At 34.3% G+C, this 18,381-nt stretch overlaps 1 protein-coding gene across 1 annotated transcript in view; it reads left to right on the top strand.

The window, feature by feature from the left end:
- Positions 1 to 18,381, top strand: part of RYR2 (ryanodine receptor 2) — a 6,224,161-nt gene that overhangs the window by 3,690,173 nt on the left and 2,515,607 nt on the right. Inside the window, exon 50 of the mRNA XM_044059048.1 lies at positions 466 to 686. Within this exon, the coding sequence (XP_043914983.1) occupies positions 466 to 686 (221 nt within the window). The remainder of the gene's footprint in view (positions 1 to 465; positions 687 to 18,381) is intronic.

The following is an 18,381-nucleotide window of genomic DNA, read 5'->3' as shown; positions in this document are numbered from 1 at the left end:
TCACAGTCAGAACAACTTTACATTAAGTGTTCTTACTTCTTTGTTTTCCTTATTATGCATTTAAAACAGAGGGCACAGGCATCATCTTAATTCATTAACTGACAGACATGAAACAAAGCAAGAGCTGCTAAGAAGAGCTAGTACTATGTTTTTTCTCACACTGAAAGTTTAAAAACATCACAGGGCCATCCTTGAAACAGATATATGTATCAATCAGTAAATGATTCTTTAGGTTGTCTGGACACCTCTAGTCTTACTGTGGAGATATAGAATTTTACTAGTTCTGAGCTTTTGTACAAAAGTTCTTCTTTTACTTCCTGATACAAGATGCTGTAAATGCAGAATGCATATTCCTTGTTCATGCACAGTACAAATCCAAGAGTAAATTGTATTGGCTTTTAATTTTGTTTCTGTAAAAATCACTAAGTGATTTAGTAGTATATTCTTTTTTCTGTCTTTAAACAGGCTGCCCTTAGTGCGACAGACATGGCCCTAGCACTTAACCGATATCTTTGCACTGCTGTGCTGCCTTTGCTTACTAAATGCGCCCCACTTTTTGCTGGCACTGAACACCATGCTTCTCTTATCGATTCATTACTTCATACTGTGTACCGACTGTCTAAAGGATGCTCTCTTACCAAAGCACAGAGGGACTCAATAGAGGAATGCCTGCTTTCTATTTGTGGGTAAGCCAAAACAAAAAGACATGAAATCATTTTAGATAATTTTTACAGTATTTTTTTTTTAAAGTTGTAATTCAAGTCTGATGGTACTTTATAAACTGCAACATCTCTTTTGTTATTTTATTAATTACTTAATTTTTTTAAAGTTTATCTGGCATACATTGTTTGATTTGAATGCTCAGAAACTGAGGTTGCCATTATGTCTTTCTCTACTATTCATTACTTGAGTAGCTGAGCATAGTGATCTGTTGGTCATAAAAGATTTATCCACAGCTAGTGTCTGAGTGAGTAAATGCAGAAGGAATGAGAAAACCCTTTGTTCCCAATAGACCAGATGACTAATAAGCTGCATTTATGCAGTCCATTTATGTTAAGATTGCCTGTTCCACCTCTTTAATTAACTGCATTGTGTAAGCCAGATATCTTTGGACTCAGCATTATTAGGCAGGAAGCAACTAATGCAGGCATTTTTACAGGCCCAGATTCACCTAGGACTTAACCCCTCTACATTGGGCCCAAGACCCAAGATGTCAGCTCTATCCAGTGAGTTTCCTCCCTCAGGCCCCTTGGCTAATGGGCTTGTGGAGCCTGTTGAGATTGACTCTTCGAGTTTCAGAGTTGTCCTTTCTACTCAGAGCCCCAGCAATCAACAGTTTGGCTCTAGTCTTAGTGTCATAGCAGACCAGGCTGGCTCTGCAGTCTGGCACCTCTTTGGGATCTTCGGATTCCAGGGTAGTTGGTTCCAGAAAACTGGCATTGGTGTTTCCCTGCCTCTTCCATCTCTCCTCCATATTTCACACTACAGAAAAGCCATGGCAAAAGTCAGTGCAAGGGGGAACACCTGGGTTCCATGGAGAAATCCCTGAATGAGGATATTGACCTTGAAGAAGGAGTGGACTCCCTGAAAGTTCCCCCATGAAGATGCCTCTTCTGCCAGTCTTATGGAACTACTTTACCAGAGTGAGGGTTGGACCACTGAACCCCCTTCTCTAGAGGAGTTGGTATTTTTGGAGGCTTTTAGTGTGGGCCCAACAACGTCCTGAGTTGTTCCTCCTCTGGATGCACTAATTGACCTGGATTCCCAGAGGACTTGGGGGAAACCGTATATGGTGTAACCCATGCCAAAGAAACCTGATAAAATCTTAGCTCTCTTAAGGGCCAACAGCACTGGAGTAAGGGTCTTGCTGTTGATGCTGTTATAGTGGTGGCAAGCACCAAAAAGGACAATTTGGAGGAGAGTTCTTCAGTCCATCCCCTGAATAGGGAATCCAGGGTGTTGGACTGGTTAGAGACGTGTACCTACATATCAGCAGCATTTGAGCCGAGGGCTTTAAATTACTTGGCTCACTTGAAAAGGCTTCAGTGTGACAATGTCTCTGAAATTTCAAAAGCTGTTAAGGAACAGCAAGCTCCAGAGACTCAAAAGACCCTAGAGAAACAGTTGTTGACCTTACAGTCTACCTTTAATGTATCTATGTGCCTGCTTTCTCATGTGGCTCATGGCATGTCTCGAGCAACCAGCACCAGCATTGCTATGCACCATAACTCTTGCATGAGATTGCTATTTTGCAGACTGCTTTAAGGCATCCTTTATCAATGCCATTTTTGATGGCTGCTCTCTTTTTGGGCCATAGATCAACGGCACATCGATAAGAAGTGAACAAGACAGGAAGGTGCTGTCTATCATCACAGTGCATTTCACCATCCTTCAGTGGACCTTCTCTAGGAACCAGAAGGGAAGCGGGCATCTCTGTTTTTGAAAAGCTTAGCAGTCTTTTCAAGACTCTCCTGTGAAAAGTTCCTCTCTCATTAGAGGGGGCAGAACAGATGCCACCCATAAGGCAGAGGTGGTCCGCAGAAATCAACATTTCTAATGAGTTTTTCTGGGACTGAAAGGTTGTCTGACTGCCCTACTCTGGATGCAGTTATGGTGTCACCTGGCTCTATACCCAAAAGCTTGGGAGGCCACCTTGGATGCATGGGTGTTGAGAATTGCATCCAGAGGTTGCACAATTCTATATTTATTTCTGCCAAAGGAAAATGCTAAACACCTTCTGGATTTTCCATCCCATTAAAGAAAGGATGCAGCCAATGCAATTCAGAAGATCCTGATTAATTGAGTCATCCAAGAGGTCCCTCCCAACCAATGAGGATCCAGGGTTTAATCCAGGTTTTTTTAGTTTCAAAGAAAAACAAAAACCTCTGACCAATCTTAGATCTAAGCAAATTGAACCAGTTTGTCAAGCAGACAATGTTCCAGATGGTCATGGTGCAGTCTGTTCTACCTTTGTTGAAGAAGGGCAGTTGGATGTGCTTGATCAATCTCAAGGATGCCTGCCATTTTATAAAGATAGAGAGGCAGTCCAGGAGATATCTGTACATCCAGTTGGGAGTCAGTCATTATCAATTCAGAGTACTTTCTTTGGCCTCACCCCTTCATGTGTTTACCAAGTGCACAGCAGTGGTTGCAGCTTAGCTTAGACTGCAGGTATTCCAGGTTTGTCCTTACCTGGACAATTGGTTCCTCACCACCTCCATGAGGTCATCCTTAGTCAGAGCCCAGGACTCCTTACTTCAAATGTGTCTTTCCTTAGGAATTACTTTGTACTACCAAAAATCCAGCCTTCAGCCAGTTCAGATGCTGGAGTTCATAAGCTGTTACTTGAACACAATATCTCAGGTAACAAGGCTTCCAGGACACAGAATGATTTCTCTTTGCACATAGGGAGGTCTTCTCCTTTCTATCCAAGGACCTTCTGCTTCCTTTGTTCTGAGGCTACTAGGACATATGGCTATGCCCATTTGCTTAGTTCCCCTGATGAGGTACCATATGAGGATATTGCAGTGGATGGTAGCAACTCGTGGCCTTACTTAACCCATTCCATGTATTTTCCAATCATTCTGACAGAAGCTTGTTAAAAACAAATCAGATGCAATTCCCTTGATTCCATCTGGAAGACCATTTGGTCTTCCTGTTACACAGGGCATGGTCACTACAGATGTCTCCCTTCTTGGGTGTGGGTGGCATTTTGAATGGAAAGTAGTGCAATGGACTTGCTCTGTGCTCAAAGCCAATCTTTACCTCAATGTCTTGGAGATGTGAGCAGTCCTTCTAGCATTGCAGGCCTTTCAGGACTTCCTCCCTAAGGATGTCTGTGGTTTGGTATCTGAAAAGCACAGGGGATCCTAGTCCTACCCTCTTTGTTGAGAAGCAATGAGAATGTGCAATGGGTGATTTCATCTCACTGGTTTCTGATAGCAACATACATCACAGGGAAATCCTGTGCCAACAGTCTGAACAGAAATGTCATTCTTCCATGAGTGGTTCCTGAATTCAAGGGTAGTGGCCCAGATCTTCCGGGGTTGGGGAACTCCACTCTGCAGTTTGCTTGTCACCCCATCCAACATGAAGTGCAGCAGTTTTTAGGCCCTAGATCATCCACAGGAATAGTCACCCATGGATGCTGTACTGTATGCTTGGCCCCTAGGACTGAGTAAGATTACCCTGCTACTACTCTTATAGTAAAGTTCTCCAGAAAGCTACCCATTGCAGAGTGACAGTGATCCCCATTGCTCCTTTTTATACTCAACAAGTGTAGCTCCCTTTTCTGTGAACTCTTTTTTGGTGCTTTCCCTGGGTGCTGGATTTCATACTAGATCACACATGGCTTCTCCAATTCCTTTGATGGCCAGACATTCCAAGCTTTCTGATAGTGTAGTTCACATTTTATCTTCTCAGAAACAATCTACATGGAAGGTACATGGTTGCAAATGAAAGTGCTTTGCTATATGGGAGTCTTCTAAAGGCTTGGATCTCTTTTCAGCATCTTTGGATGCCATTCTTGATTTTCTTGTTAACCTGTTTCACTCTGAGTCTAGCTATTCTACTATTAAGATTCTGATAGCCTCTATTAAAAAACTTTAATTTTTGTCATTTAGTAGAGATAATTCACCATTAGTTGCCCTGACGGCATCTAAGGCTTTTCTTAAGGGAACATTGTTATTATGGCTTCCTGTTCATGATCCCTTTCCACCTTGAGATTTACCCTTCATGTTTCACATTCTCACTGGCCCTCCTTTTGAACCTTCAACCACATTCTCCTTGAAATTGCTGTCTTGGAAGACTCTTTTCATGGTGGCTTTCACTTTGGCCAGACGTGTGTCAGAGCTGCAGGCTTTACAGCATCCTTGGTAGCTGTGTATCTGTTTTTTTTTTCACAAGGACAGAGTCTCTCTCAGAACTTATCCTATTTTTTTTACCTAAGGTGGCTTCTAAGTCTACATTGAATCAGGCCATTTATTTACCTGTGTTTTCCACAAATTTTACTAATAGAGACAGTATTTGCTGCATTGTCTTGACATTCACAGACAGCAGAGATTCTATTTGGATAGGACCAAGACTTTCAGGAAGTCTGACCAAAGTTTCTTTTGATAATATTTGTAATGTGGCTACTTGGATAGGTACACACACTTTTTTGTCTCATTATGAGCTGTATATACAGTTGAGGTAAAGGACCTCCTTTGGTTCCACCATGTTGCAGAACTTTCCATCTTATGGGCATCCTTGAGATGATACATGGTTGGGGACTCTGTCCCACAGGTTTAAGCAGGATGGGAAAGACAACATTGGATACAAACTCTATGTGCTTACCATAATTGTAGATCTGTGTTTTCTGTTTCCATCTGGTTCAACCACACCTCCCTTCTCGACTTCTACTGTGAGGTATTTTGTCTAAAGCAGTGGGCATCTGAGTCATTTAGGTATCTCTTCTTTCATCTTGAGGTCCTCAATTATAGGCCTGTAGTATTATATCTTAATGATTGGGTTTTATGGGAGAGGTAAACTTGATCTGAGATAAGAGTTGAATTATGAGTGGATAAGGTTGAGCTCCAGTGCTAAAGTCTTTGGAAATGGCCAGTCTCAGATCTGAGTCAGATCTAATCACCCACACAAGTTGAACAGACAAAAACAGACAACACTGATCTGTTGTTACGGCAAGTAAATAACTTTCATTTTTATTCCTTTTTAACACTCCCTTTGATGAATCTGCTTGTCCAGGGTCAGAAGTCATCTTATAATCTGCTGTGATTTGATTTATGTTAGAGGTATACTAATTGTTATGGGTAGTTTTTGAGTATTTGGGCTTCAGATTTCAAAGGGTCATCGGTTTACAGGTAAGTACTAGGCTAACTGCCCATGAGGGACATTCTGTGTCGAGCCAGTTTCCCTTTTTATGCTTTAATTCACCTATCCCATTTGGTTGGCGATAGGTCTTATCCATCCAATGGTCAATATTTATCTATTTATTTATTAATTTATTTATTCTCTATCTATCCTTTGTTGACCAGGTTAGTCCCATTATTATAGTAGCTTCTTTTCAGGGGAGACCTGAGATGGTATTTATACTACTAAGGGAAATTTGGCCAAGGCATCAGGGAACTTCCCCTACTCTTGGTAGTCAGGTAAGGATTTGTGCATTACACATCCTGACTTCATATTTCCTGTCCAGGCACAGAGGCAGCCAGGAGGAACAGGATGAAAATATGTCTGATTCAGCTTTGGCAAAAAATGAAGTACTGGTTGATGAAAATGTAGTTAAAATGGTAGAATCACTACAAAATGCTTTTTCTGATGCTGTGGGCACAGAAAAAAAACAGTGATATTGGAAGAAATGTAGCTGTAACATAGATGGATTCAGAGGAAAACTTTCAGATGAGATTGTTTGAAGGAGAGACAGTTACCTCTGAGAAACGCATAATTACAACTCTCCAATCGGGAGGGTTGCAGAATGATTATTTGGAAGAAATGGTAAACCAAAGTGAACCAGAAAGTAGAGCAGCAATTTCATGGAGTGACATCATGGAGAAAATAGAAGAAGAAAAAGGAGAAGAAGAGACTGTGCCAGAAAACGTTCAAGAGACAAAAACATATGCACAAATTGTGGGAGAAGGAGCAAAGAAGAAAGAAGAAATAAAAAAAAACAAAAAAGGATACAGTACATGTGAGCTGTAAAAAAGAAGAAAGTTTAGACAGGTATAAGGTTTGGGACTCTGTGAATAATACTTAAGAATAGGAAAAGAAATAAAGAGAATTAATGAAAAGAACTTGTGGAATTATAGAAAAATCATACAACTATGAAGGAGTTTTATGAGAATTGGACTGTTTGGTGGCTTAATTTTAAAGAAAAATATAAAAAAGTATTTTTAGAATGTATAAGGAAGAAAAGAAGAAAAGAAAAAGAAAGATATAAGATATTAAGTCAAGAAACATTTAGAGACTTATTAGAGAAGAAAAACTCATTTTATGAAAAAGAAAGAGAACTATATAACATGAATCAACTTAAAATTAATAACTTGTTATATAAGCAAGAAGAGGTAGCACTATATTTGAGTAAAATAATAAAAGAAGGAAAAATAATAAGAAAATTAAAAAATAAGGAAGGTAAGCAAATAAGAGTAGGAATATATGGAATAATTAAAGAATATGCATTGGAATTATTTGTTAAAAGAGAAGAAAACATAGAACAAGTTTATAAAGGTAAAACATTAAATAAGGAAGATAATGAGTATTTAGAACAAAAAATAACCATGAAAGAATTGAATGAAATTCTAAAAGATATTAACATGAATTCTGCAAGAGGACTGGACGGAACTGAATATGGTATGTATAAAGAAATGAAAGAGTGGCAAAAAATAATTTTTATAGAAGTTATGAATGAATGGTTAGAAACCTGAATTAAAGAGAAAGAGATATATACAGGAGTTATAAAATGTATATTTAAAAAAGGAAATAAAGATGAGATAAAAAATTGGAGACCTATAACATTGAATAATACAGATTATACAATTTTTATGAGAATAATAACAAAAAGGTTACAGAAAAAATGGATAGAACATATGACCAAATGTATTTGAAATAAAAGGAAGTCAAGAGTTATTAATGATGATAGTAGAAATAATTGATATCATAAATAAAAATGTAGAAGTGAAGGTTATGATAGGGGATATAAGTAAAGTTTATGATGATATTCAATATAAATCATTATGAGGAGTTTTGTAGGCATATAATGTAAGCAAAAAAAAATTACAAGTAGTAAAATCTGTTTATGAAAATAACTATGTGAAACTAGATATAAATGGCTGGATTGGGAAGAAATAAAAATAGAATGTGGAATAAAGCAGAGCTGCCCAGCTAGTAGTGTAATTTTCTCATTAGTTATGAATGTAATAGTGAAGGAAATTAATAAAATGTCTAGTAGTGGTGGATACAAAATGATGAAAGAAGTACATTTGTCAGTTTACTATTAAATATGCAGCCACCTTAATACTGGCAGTAATTTAGCTGAAAAGTAGAATGTTGAATATATTACTGTAACTGTCAGAATGTTGATGCTACCTTTGTCAAGTTCCTGCCTGAGTTTGGTAAGTAGGACTTGAAATATTAACTGCAGAAGGTCAGATGTTGAAGAACCCATGACAATGTAATATGCGGGTTACAAGTGCCAGTAGTAGTATAGAAACAAACAGCAGCATACACAATCTCGATATTGCAATTTGGGATTTAGTAGCACAGCTGCAGACAGTATAAAACTTAGAGGTCAGTGTTGTACCTAGAGATCACAGTACAGCAGGGATCGGGAAATTACATTTTTTTCCCACTGTAGTGCGATCTCTGAGTTGGAATAAATAACATGCAGGGGGCTTGCCCCCTTGCAATATTATCATGTCCCGGCTTGTGCTGTGTAGGACTGAATCTAATGGATGTTGAGACAGGTCAAATTCGCATTAGGACTTGTGTGTGACATTCTGACCTTCTCAACATTCAGTGTTCAACTTTGTAGTCGATATTTTAGGTAAGGCAGTCTTTTGTGTGTTGACTATATAATAGTAAACCACAATTGCCGATAGTGTATAATTATGCAGATGATATTGTATTAATTGTTAAAAATAAAGTATGGATGGAAAAGGTAAATGAAAAATTAAATATAAATTTAAAAAAATGGTTTAAGTATAAATAAGGAGAAACGTAAAGGATTTGGTTTTGAAGGTATGATAGGAGGTGTTGAGTTCTATGAAAAATATATAGATATATTAAGAATAACATTTGGAAGGAATGAATACAGACTACAATGGGATAATTTACTCAAAGAAGTAAAGGATATGACTAATTTTTGGAAATCATATAGATTTTCATTTAGAAAAAAAGCACACTTGTTGAACACCATGGTAACAGGAAAAATTGCTTATGTTGCTAACATCTATATGATTCCTATTAAGTATGAAAAGGAATTAATGCTGATTATATTCTATTGTATATGGGGCTGCAGACCAAATCCAGTCAAAAGAGGGATTCTGTGTATGAAAGAAGAGCAAGGAGATTTGGGTTTAATAAGCTCAATAGTGCATGCAGCATCTTTAATTTTATATAAGGTGTTAAAAGGAATTATGAAGGAAAAGGAAAACTATAGAAATGATACTATATTGTAAATACAAAGTATTGTGGGAAGGAATGGAAGTTAAAAAATGAAGTAAAAGCATTGTGAATGAAGAAATAAAAGAGTACCAAAACAAAATTGTGTTATGGAAAATAAGAATATATGTTAGAAAAATAGAAAGGTATGGTACTTAAGTATTATGAAAGCAATTTATTGTATTCATCCATTGAAAGATTTAGAAATAGATAAGAAAAAAGCCATAAAATGAGATATAAGTATAAAAAGATTAAAGAATGAAATGATTGTTTATGGAGACTGTCTATTAGAAAACTGCTGGTTAAGGCAAATATGCCATAGAAAAAAAAAGCAAGATATAATATGTAATAAATGTGGAGAGTTTGAGACTACTAAGCATTTGTTTTTGAAATTTGAAAGAGATAATAATTTATGGAAAGAAATATGTAAAGATAATAGGGAAAAGTTTGTTAAAATTTGAGCAAATAAATATGGACATAATAGAATTTGGTTATTATGGTGCATGTAAACAGAAAGAAGTGAAAATGGACAAAGTAATATTTTATGCGTCATGGACTATATGGAATGAGAGATTAAATTAAATACAATGGAAAATGGACTTTGACAAAGATTTTGGAAAAAATCATGTTTTGGTTGTGGATAAAATAGTGGGGGGAAATGCTTAAATTGAAGTTTATAATGCATGAAGATTTGTAAACAGATGTAAATAATGTAAATATTTAAATAATATGTAATGTATATATCACTAAAAAACTTACTCATTTCAAAGAGTATCGAGTGTGTTGTTACATCCCTTCAATCAGGAGGGTTGCAGGATTATTACTTGAAAGAAATGGTTATGCAGAGTGAAAAGGAGAGTGAAGTGACAGCACCATTGGGCGACATTATGGGCAACATTCAGGAAGAGGAGGTGAGATAAATTTCAGAAGAAAGAAAGTCATATGTATTGATGGTGAAAGAAGGAAAAAACAATTAAGAGATGGAGGAAGAGAGATCCTGAAGAAGTTTGTCATATGGCTCAGTGGTAAGAAAGAAAAAGAACTAGAAAGGTATAAGGTATGAGACACAGGTGGGAATATCACCCAATGAGTTAAGAGATTTCAATTATATTAATAGAGAGTCTTACTGTGACATTATATTTGAGACTGAACAATACATGGAATGTTTTTTAGAGAAATTTAAAAAAATAAAGACTGTAGTCTGTAGGACTGTTATGTGGTGCAGACTTTATAGAGAAACAAAAAAGTGAATTGCTGTACAGTTTTGAACTGAGGTAGATAAGGAAGCATTGAAAACTATTTAAATGTTGCTGGTAAAGAAATGTTGGACGTTACAAAAGTATATGATGACAGAGGTCTGGACTGGAGATGGAATTGTGAGATAATTTGGAAGATGGAAATGAACACATTATGCATATTTTGAGTGTAATAATTGTTGAAATAAATAGAGAATATGTAAGATATAAGGGACAGCCAAAAACCTGCTTTTTCTGTGGAAAAAATTATCATTTAATTACTAATTATGATAAAAAAAGATGTTTTGTTTGTGGGGAAGTGGGATATGAAGCAAAGAAATGTAAACTGATGTGTAAAAATGTGGGAAAATAGGGCATGATCAATTAATTGTGATGAACACATGCATGTTGAGCAAGAATAGCAGATGCAAGAACATGTGCATGATATAAAAAATAATGCAGAGAATGAACTTGAAAAACTGTTCAAGAAGAAGATGAAAGTGTGATGGATAAAGAAAATAAAAAATTGAAGGTGAGCAATCAGTACGGGAAACAAGTGAAGAGGATAGCTGGAAAATATTAAGAGGTAAAAAAAGTTCAATAGAGAAAAGAGTGAGAGATAGGAAAAGAAAGTTTCAAAATGTGGTTATGAAGGAAAATAAAAAATATTGACCAGGTCTGTTCTGCTTTGTTGGTTTTATCAGTATTCTTGGAATTTCCTTTTGTTGAATTTCACCAACCTTTATTCACCAGATCTGTTATGCTTTGTTCCAAAGTAAAAAAAAGATAAGGGTTAAGATGGAAAATAATACATCTGGAAGAACCTGAGGGCCTTATCAATAAACGCTAACAGTATAAAAAATGTTAAAAACGGTTAGGTGTTGTGGAATGGTGTATATTACTCGATATGCATGTAATTAATTTAGAAGATACAGGAATCTTAATGGAAAAAGAAAGGAAGCAGATGGAAAATGTATGGCCCAGGAGCATTGTATGAAATATGGGGAAAGATACATGTCCGGGAATTGTTGTGTTACGTAGTGAAAAAGTTAAGGTTTTAGCTTATACTTTAGTTGAGTTGGGTAGAATAACAGTGGTAGATGTAAGATATAAGACAGATGTATATAGAATCATTGCAATATATTCATATGCCACAAAAAGGGAAGAGAGGAATTATATAGGCATGAATATGGAAATAATATTAGTAGGACATTTTAATTGTGATTTAAGCGAAAAAAGAAAGAATGGAATGATATCAAGATAGTATTTGAAATAATGAAAAATGGAAAGCTGTACATATGACATAATACACATTAGACTTATAAAAGGAATGAGATAAACAGATTGATACTTTAAAAATGATAAAAAAAGGATAAAGGAAGCATGTTTCTCAGATCATTTGGCTATATGAGTAAAAGTAAAGGAAAAGGAAGACTATATAAGGATAGCTAAAGGTGTCAAAATATTGAATGAAAAAGCTTTAGATTAGGAGGAAAGAAAGGAAATTAGTAGATGATAGGAAGATCATGTAGAAATGAGAATATCTTATGACAATTGGACTGATTGGTGGTTAAGTTTTAAAGAAAAATATAAAACGTGCTCTTTAGAATGCCAAACAATGAAAAGAAAGAAAAAATATAGTCTGCTAAGTCACACAGTATTTATAGACATATTAAGAAATAATAAAAATGTTTATGGAAAGGAGAAGGAACTATATGAAATGAACCAAGAAAGGATGAAAAATATTATATAGGCAAAGTTATGCTTTACAAGAAAGGAAATAAAAGTGGATTCATATTTGACTAAAATGATGAGAGAAAATGTGAGATTAATAAGATAATTGGAAAATAATGAAGGAGAAAAAATAAATATGCAAAAAATGATTTGAAGTAACAAGGCTGTATGTTAAAATACATTTAAGAAGATAGAGACAAAAGAGAAGCAAATATGGGAGGTAAAAAAGTTAAGTAAAGAAGAGAATAAGATTATGGAAAATATATAAGTAGAGTTTGATGAAATATTAAAAGATATAGATCTGGAGAAAGCTACCGAAATAGATGGAATTGAATATCGTATGTATTATAATATGAAAGTATGTCAAAAAGTATATTTTTAGAAGTATTGAATTGGTGGCTAGTCTTCTAATTCTTCTTCTTCTTCTTTCAGCTTTTCCCGGTTAGGGGTTGCCACAGCAGATCACCTGTCTGCTCATGATTGGCAGTGGAGTTTTACAGTGTTGAGTTGCCAGCCTGGCACCCAACCTTCCACAGAAGGCACACACATGCATACACTCACACTTAGGGCCAATTTAGAGTGTCCAATCCACCTACAGCATGTCTTTGGGATGTGGGAGGAAACCGGAGCACCCGGAGAAAACCCACGCGACCACAGGGAGGACATGCAGACTCTGCACAGAAGGCACCCCAGCCAAGAATTGAACCAGAGAACCTCTTGCTGTGAGGTGGCAATGCTAACTACTGCACCACCATGGCCGCCCTAATTGGTGGCTAGTAAAAGGGATAAATAAAAAAGAAATATGTATGGGGGCCATGAAATTCATCTGGGAAAAAGGGAAGAAGGAAGATATTAGGAATTGGAGACTAACAGTACTAAATAATAGAGATTATAAAATATTTATGAGGAATAATGGGGAAAAGACTAGGGGAAAGGTATAGATAGGTTAATGGAGCTTATGATTTGTAGATAAAAATGAAAAAGTCATGATTTACTGTGGATATTAAGAGTGGTAACAGATGATATCATAAATAAAAAAGTGGAATTTAAAATACTGGTCAGAGACAGGAATAAAGCATTTGATAAAATACAATATGAGGAAATATGGAGTATGGAGATTATAATGTAAATGACAAAATAATAAAAGTTATGAGATCAGTATATGAGAATGATATTATAAAAATAATCTTAAATGGATAGTTAAGTAAAGAAATAAGAATAGAATGTAGGATAAGACAAAGTTGCCCAGCAAGTAGTATCTTATTTGTGTTAGTCATTAATATGATTGCAAATGCAATGAACAGAGAGTTGAAAATGGCAAGGTACCAAATAATAGAGGGAATATATGTTCCAGTTATTCTTATTTATGCAGATGATATTGGTTTTAATTAATAAGAATAGGAAATGGATGGAAGAAGTAATTAGAAAATTAAATACGTATTTGAATATGATTGCTCTAAGTTTTAATAAAGATAAAAGTAAAGGAATGGGATTTTTGGTGAATTAGAAGGTATTCACTTTAATGGTGACGTGGTAGATATTCAAGGAATAACATTTGGAGTTAATATTAAGAAGGAAATACAATGGGAAAGATTGATACAAAAGCTGAAGGCAATATGTATATTTTGGGGATCATAGAGATGGTCAAACGAAAAAAATGTATATTTAATAAACTCTATTTTGATAGGTAAGAGAGACTATTTAGCATCTGTATACAAGATTACTACTGACTATATTTTCATTCATATGGGGCTCAAGACTAAATCCTATGAGGAGAGGAGTACAGTATGTGAAGGAAGAAGAAGGAGGACTAGGATTAATAAATCCAATAGTTCATGCAGCTTTGATGAATTTGTATAAAGTGTTATGGGGAACAAAAGGTGAAAATAGAAGTATAATAAATGATATATTGAAAATTAAATATAAAAATGTTTGGGAAAGATTAAGATAGGAGAAAGGATGGAAGAACAATGTTAATGAGATCAAAGAATATCAAAACAAGATATTCATATGGAAATTAAAAATAGAAAATGTACAAAAGAACAGAAAAGATTGGTATGAAAATGTAATGAGGGAATGTTATTATACTGATCTTTGAAAAACTTGGATAATGAAAAAGAAAGGTAATTACAATAAGGCTTATATGGAGCAAAACATGTATGAATGTAAAGACTTTATGTGGAGGTTAATGACAAGCAAACTGCCTGTTAAAGCAAATGTGCTCTATAAAAGGATTCAGGAGAGGGTATGTAACCATTGTGGAGAGACTGAGATAAAGGAACATGTTTTCTTGAATTGTACAAGAATGAGAGAATTGTGGGAAACATTAGGTGAAATCAATGCATTGAATGATTCTAAAATTGTGAGAGATATAAACATGAACATGACAGAGTATGGATACTATGGTAACAAAAAAAGTGAAAGAAATTGATAAAACATTATTTTATGTTTTATGGGTCATGTGGAATGAAAGATTAAATGAAATAAAGTATAATGGGGAATGGGTATTGGCTGAAATTTTGAAAAAGATATGTGTTTGGTTTTGGAAAAAAGAGTGGGGGAGCAACTGAAATATATGAAGCTATGTGATTTTAGATTATCTGATGTAAGCAATTGTAAATAATGTATATAATGTATATACTGCATATAATGTAAATAGTGTATATAATTTGTTATATTCAATAAAGAACTCATACTCTTTGGCAGAATACATTTTATATGGTAAATGTAAGTGTTATGGGGAAAGATGGAGCTAGGGGAAAGATGGAGAAGTGATATGAATGAAGATATAAAGGCACATCAAAATAAAATCTTCTTATAGAAATTGAATGTGAGCATTGTTGAAAAAAGGAAAGAATTGTATTTGAATATTATGAAAGAACATTATTTAATTTTTCCTTGGAAAAGTTTAGAGTTGGAAATCAGATTTCGGTTGTGTAAGAAAATGTATGAATGTAAAGATTTTTTTCTGTTGAATATCAATGGATAAATTAGCTGTTAAAGCTAACATGACTTAAAAAAGCAAGAAGGAATATTCATTGTAGGGAACTTGATACAACAGTGTGCTTTTGAAATGTTCTAAAATAAAGAAGTTATGGGAAAAATATGTAAAAACAAAATGCTGAAACATTTTGAAAAGGCTGAATACTTAAACATGGACATGTTTGAATATGAATATTATAATAAAAAACAAAAAGAAGTAGACAAAATTGATAAAACAATATTTTTATTCTATGGATTAGGGACTGAAAGACTTAATGAAGTAAAGTTTAATGGGAAATTTATATTATCAGAGATTTTAAAGAAAATATGTTTTTGGCTTTGGAAAAAAGGGTGGGAGGACTATTTAATAATTTCAAATTGTTCTGTACTGTACAAAGGTGTAAATAATTGTAAATAATGTAAATGATATCTAGTATGTAAATAATGTACATGCGTGGTGATTATTAATAAAGAGCCCCCACTCTTTTCGAACAGAATACTGTTTACAGTAGCACTTCCTACTTCCAGTCCAAGCACAAAGGCAGCTTGGAGAAGCAGGTAGATGAGCAGGAGTGTGTCATGAGTGGTGGTGAGTCAGACTCACTTAGAAAAAGTAAATCATTACTAGCAGAAAGTGAGAAGGATGAATAGAGCAATGAAGTTATGTTGAAGGGAAAACCTATGAAGTAAATGCATGTGAGCTGTAAAGAAAGGAGGTGTATGCAGCAAGGATGCAAAGGTAGTCAAGCCTTTGCAAAAGCATGTGATTGCAGAGAAAGAAAAAAACTGGCATGCTGCTGATGGATTCTGAGAATATTTTTCAGCAGAATCTTCTTTGCAAAGTAGATTCAACACAAATGTGTGTTGTTACAACCCTCCAGTTGGGAGGGTAGAGGAATGACTTACTTTTGGATTTAGTAAATATGAGTGAGCTGTAAATTGTCAAGGACATTTCCTGGGGCAAAATAATGGAGCAAATGCAAGAAGAATATGATGAACAATCTGAATCTGTGGTAAAAAAAATGTATACAGAGATGGTAAAAGAAGAGCACAAAAAAACAAAAAGAGGAAAAGAAAGAGACTTTTGCTAAAAAGAAGCCATTTAAAGTAAGAATAGAAAAATGAAGATACTGAACTGGATAGATATAAGGTATGGGATGCAATAATTGCACATTTAGGAACTAAATCAAATGAGGCAAGAGCCTTTATAAATATAAATAAGAGACTTATTGTGGCATTATTTTTGAAACTGGACATTTGGAGAAATTTGTAAGCGAATATGGAAAAAACAAGGACTGTTTTTCTTGGAATCAGTATGTTTTATGGACTTTTTGTACAGAGAAAGAAAAACATCCATATACGATTTAGAAATGAAGTAGAAAAAGAAACATTGAAAGGACATTTATTAAAATTGCATGAAGCTGTGTTAGAATTTTCGAAAGTGTATAATAAGTAGGGTTTATGGATAGGGGCATGGGATTGTCTTGTCATACTGAATGTAGAAAATTAAAAAAAAATTGAACACATTCCTGGTCTTATAAATGTGGAAAGGGATAAAGGTATGGTGAGATATTGGGGTCAACCAAAACCTTGCTTTCTTTCTGGTAAAAATAGATAATTTGATTAATGATTGTCATACAAATAGAAAGATGGGACATGATATGAAGACTTATGAGGTAAGATGTTACAAATGTAAAATATTAGGACATTTAGGAATAGACTGTGCTGAGATTGAGTCAGAAGTAGTAGATATATAAGCAGACCAAAAACAGGTTGATAATTATAAAGAGATAGATTTGGAGGTTGTAGATACGCAAGTAGAACCAGTACAGATACATATTCCAGAAGGCAAACAAGTAAGACAAAAATCTAATAAAGAAGAAATAAAAAAATAATAACAGAAAGAGAAAAACATTCAAGTGCAAGTGATGTTGAAAACATGAAATGGAATTGAGTGAAACAGAAAACAAATTCTATTGGTAAAAAGGGTTTGGAAGAGAAAAAGGGAAATTGTAGAAGGTCATAATAAAGGAAAAATAAAGTAAAATGATAAGAAGAAAGAAAATGGAAAAAATAAACAATTAAGACATTGTTATTTATAAAATTTTAGCAATAAATATTTATAGTTTAAAATGTTTAGTAATAAGAATAAGTACTGTTGAATGATGCAAACAGCAGGACAATGACAGTATTATTTTGGAAGATTCTAGATTTCTAACAGAAGAAGAAATATATCAAACATATTGTGGGGAAATAATGTAATTTGGAATTTAGGCAAATACACCTGTTCAGGGATAGTTATTTTGTATAAAGAGACAATAAAAGTTCTAGATAGTGCTTATGTTATAATGCATAGAATTACTACTCTGGATGTAAGATGGAATGAACAGACTTTCAGTTATTGCAATTTATGCATATGGAACAAAAAAGAGAGAGAAGATATGTTGAAAATTTTAATTTGACATGTTGCCATAACATAGAAATAATTAGGGTAGGTGACTTTAATTGTAATCAAAGAGGTCAGAGAAAGAAGGACAATGATGTTAAACAAGTGTTGGATATTATAAAATATGGACAACTGAGAATTTGGTATAACAGCATTTGGATGTATAGTAGAGAAGAACACAGAAGGGAAATAGATTATTTCTTCATATCTACTGGGTTGTTAATAGTAGAAGAAGGCATTTTGATAACACAATTTTATGATCACAGGGCAATTTGGATTAGAGTAAAAGGGAATGATGACTATATAAAATAGGAAGAGGGATTAAAAGAATAAATAAAGTTAAATGGGATGAAATAGGGAAAATGACATATTAAAACTGTGGAGGGATCAGGTAGAGATGAGACAGTTTTATAAGAACTGGTCAGAATTGTGGTTGTGTTGTAAACAAAAATACAAAAATGTACACAATGCAAACATGAAAATAAGAAGGAAAAAATGAAGTACAAAAAGTTTAATAATGATATATTTGATAGTCTAGAAAAAAATGAAGAAGATTGTTTTGTCAAAGAACATGAATTATATAATTTTAATAAAGTTAAGATAAAGCATTTAAACAAAGATATTTCTTTCAGGGCAAAAAAATCCTCCATATTTGAGTAAATTCATTAAAGAGAATAATAGTATAATGAGACTAATAAAGGATACAGCTGGTAGAATATATATAATACTCAGAATAAAATTAGAAATAGTGGAAAATCATGTAAAATAATTATTTAATGGGCAAATTGTACAAACTTATAATGAATGGAAAGGTGATTCTTTTCTACAACA

Source organism: Protopterus annectens, chromosome 1.part2 (assembly GCF_019279795.1).
Source record: "Protopterus annectens isolate FY-2018-M chromosome 1.part2, PAN1.0, whole genome shotgun sequence".
Lineage (NCBI taxonomy): Eukaryota > Metazoa > Chordata > Ceratodontiformes > Protopteridae > Protopterus > Protopterus annectens.
The sequence above is the reverse complement of the archived record's forward strand: the minus strand, read 5'-3'. Positions and strand labels throughout refer to the sequence as shown.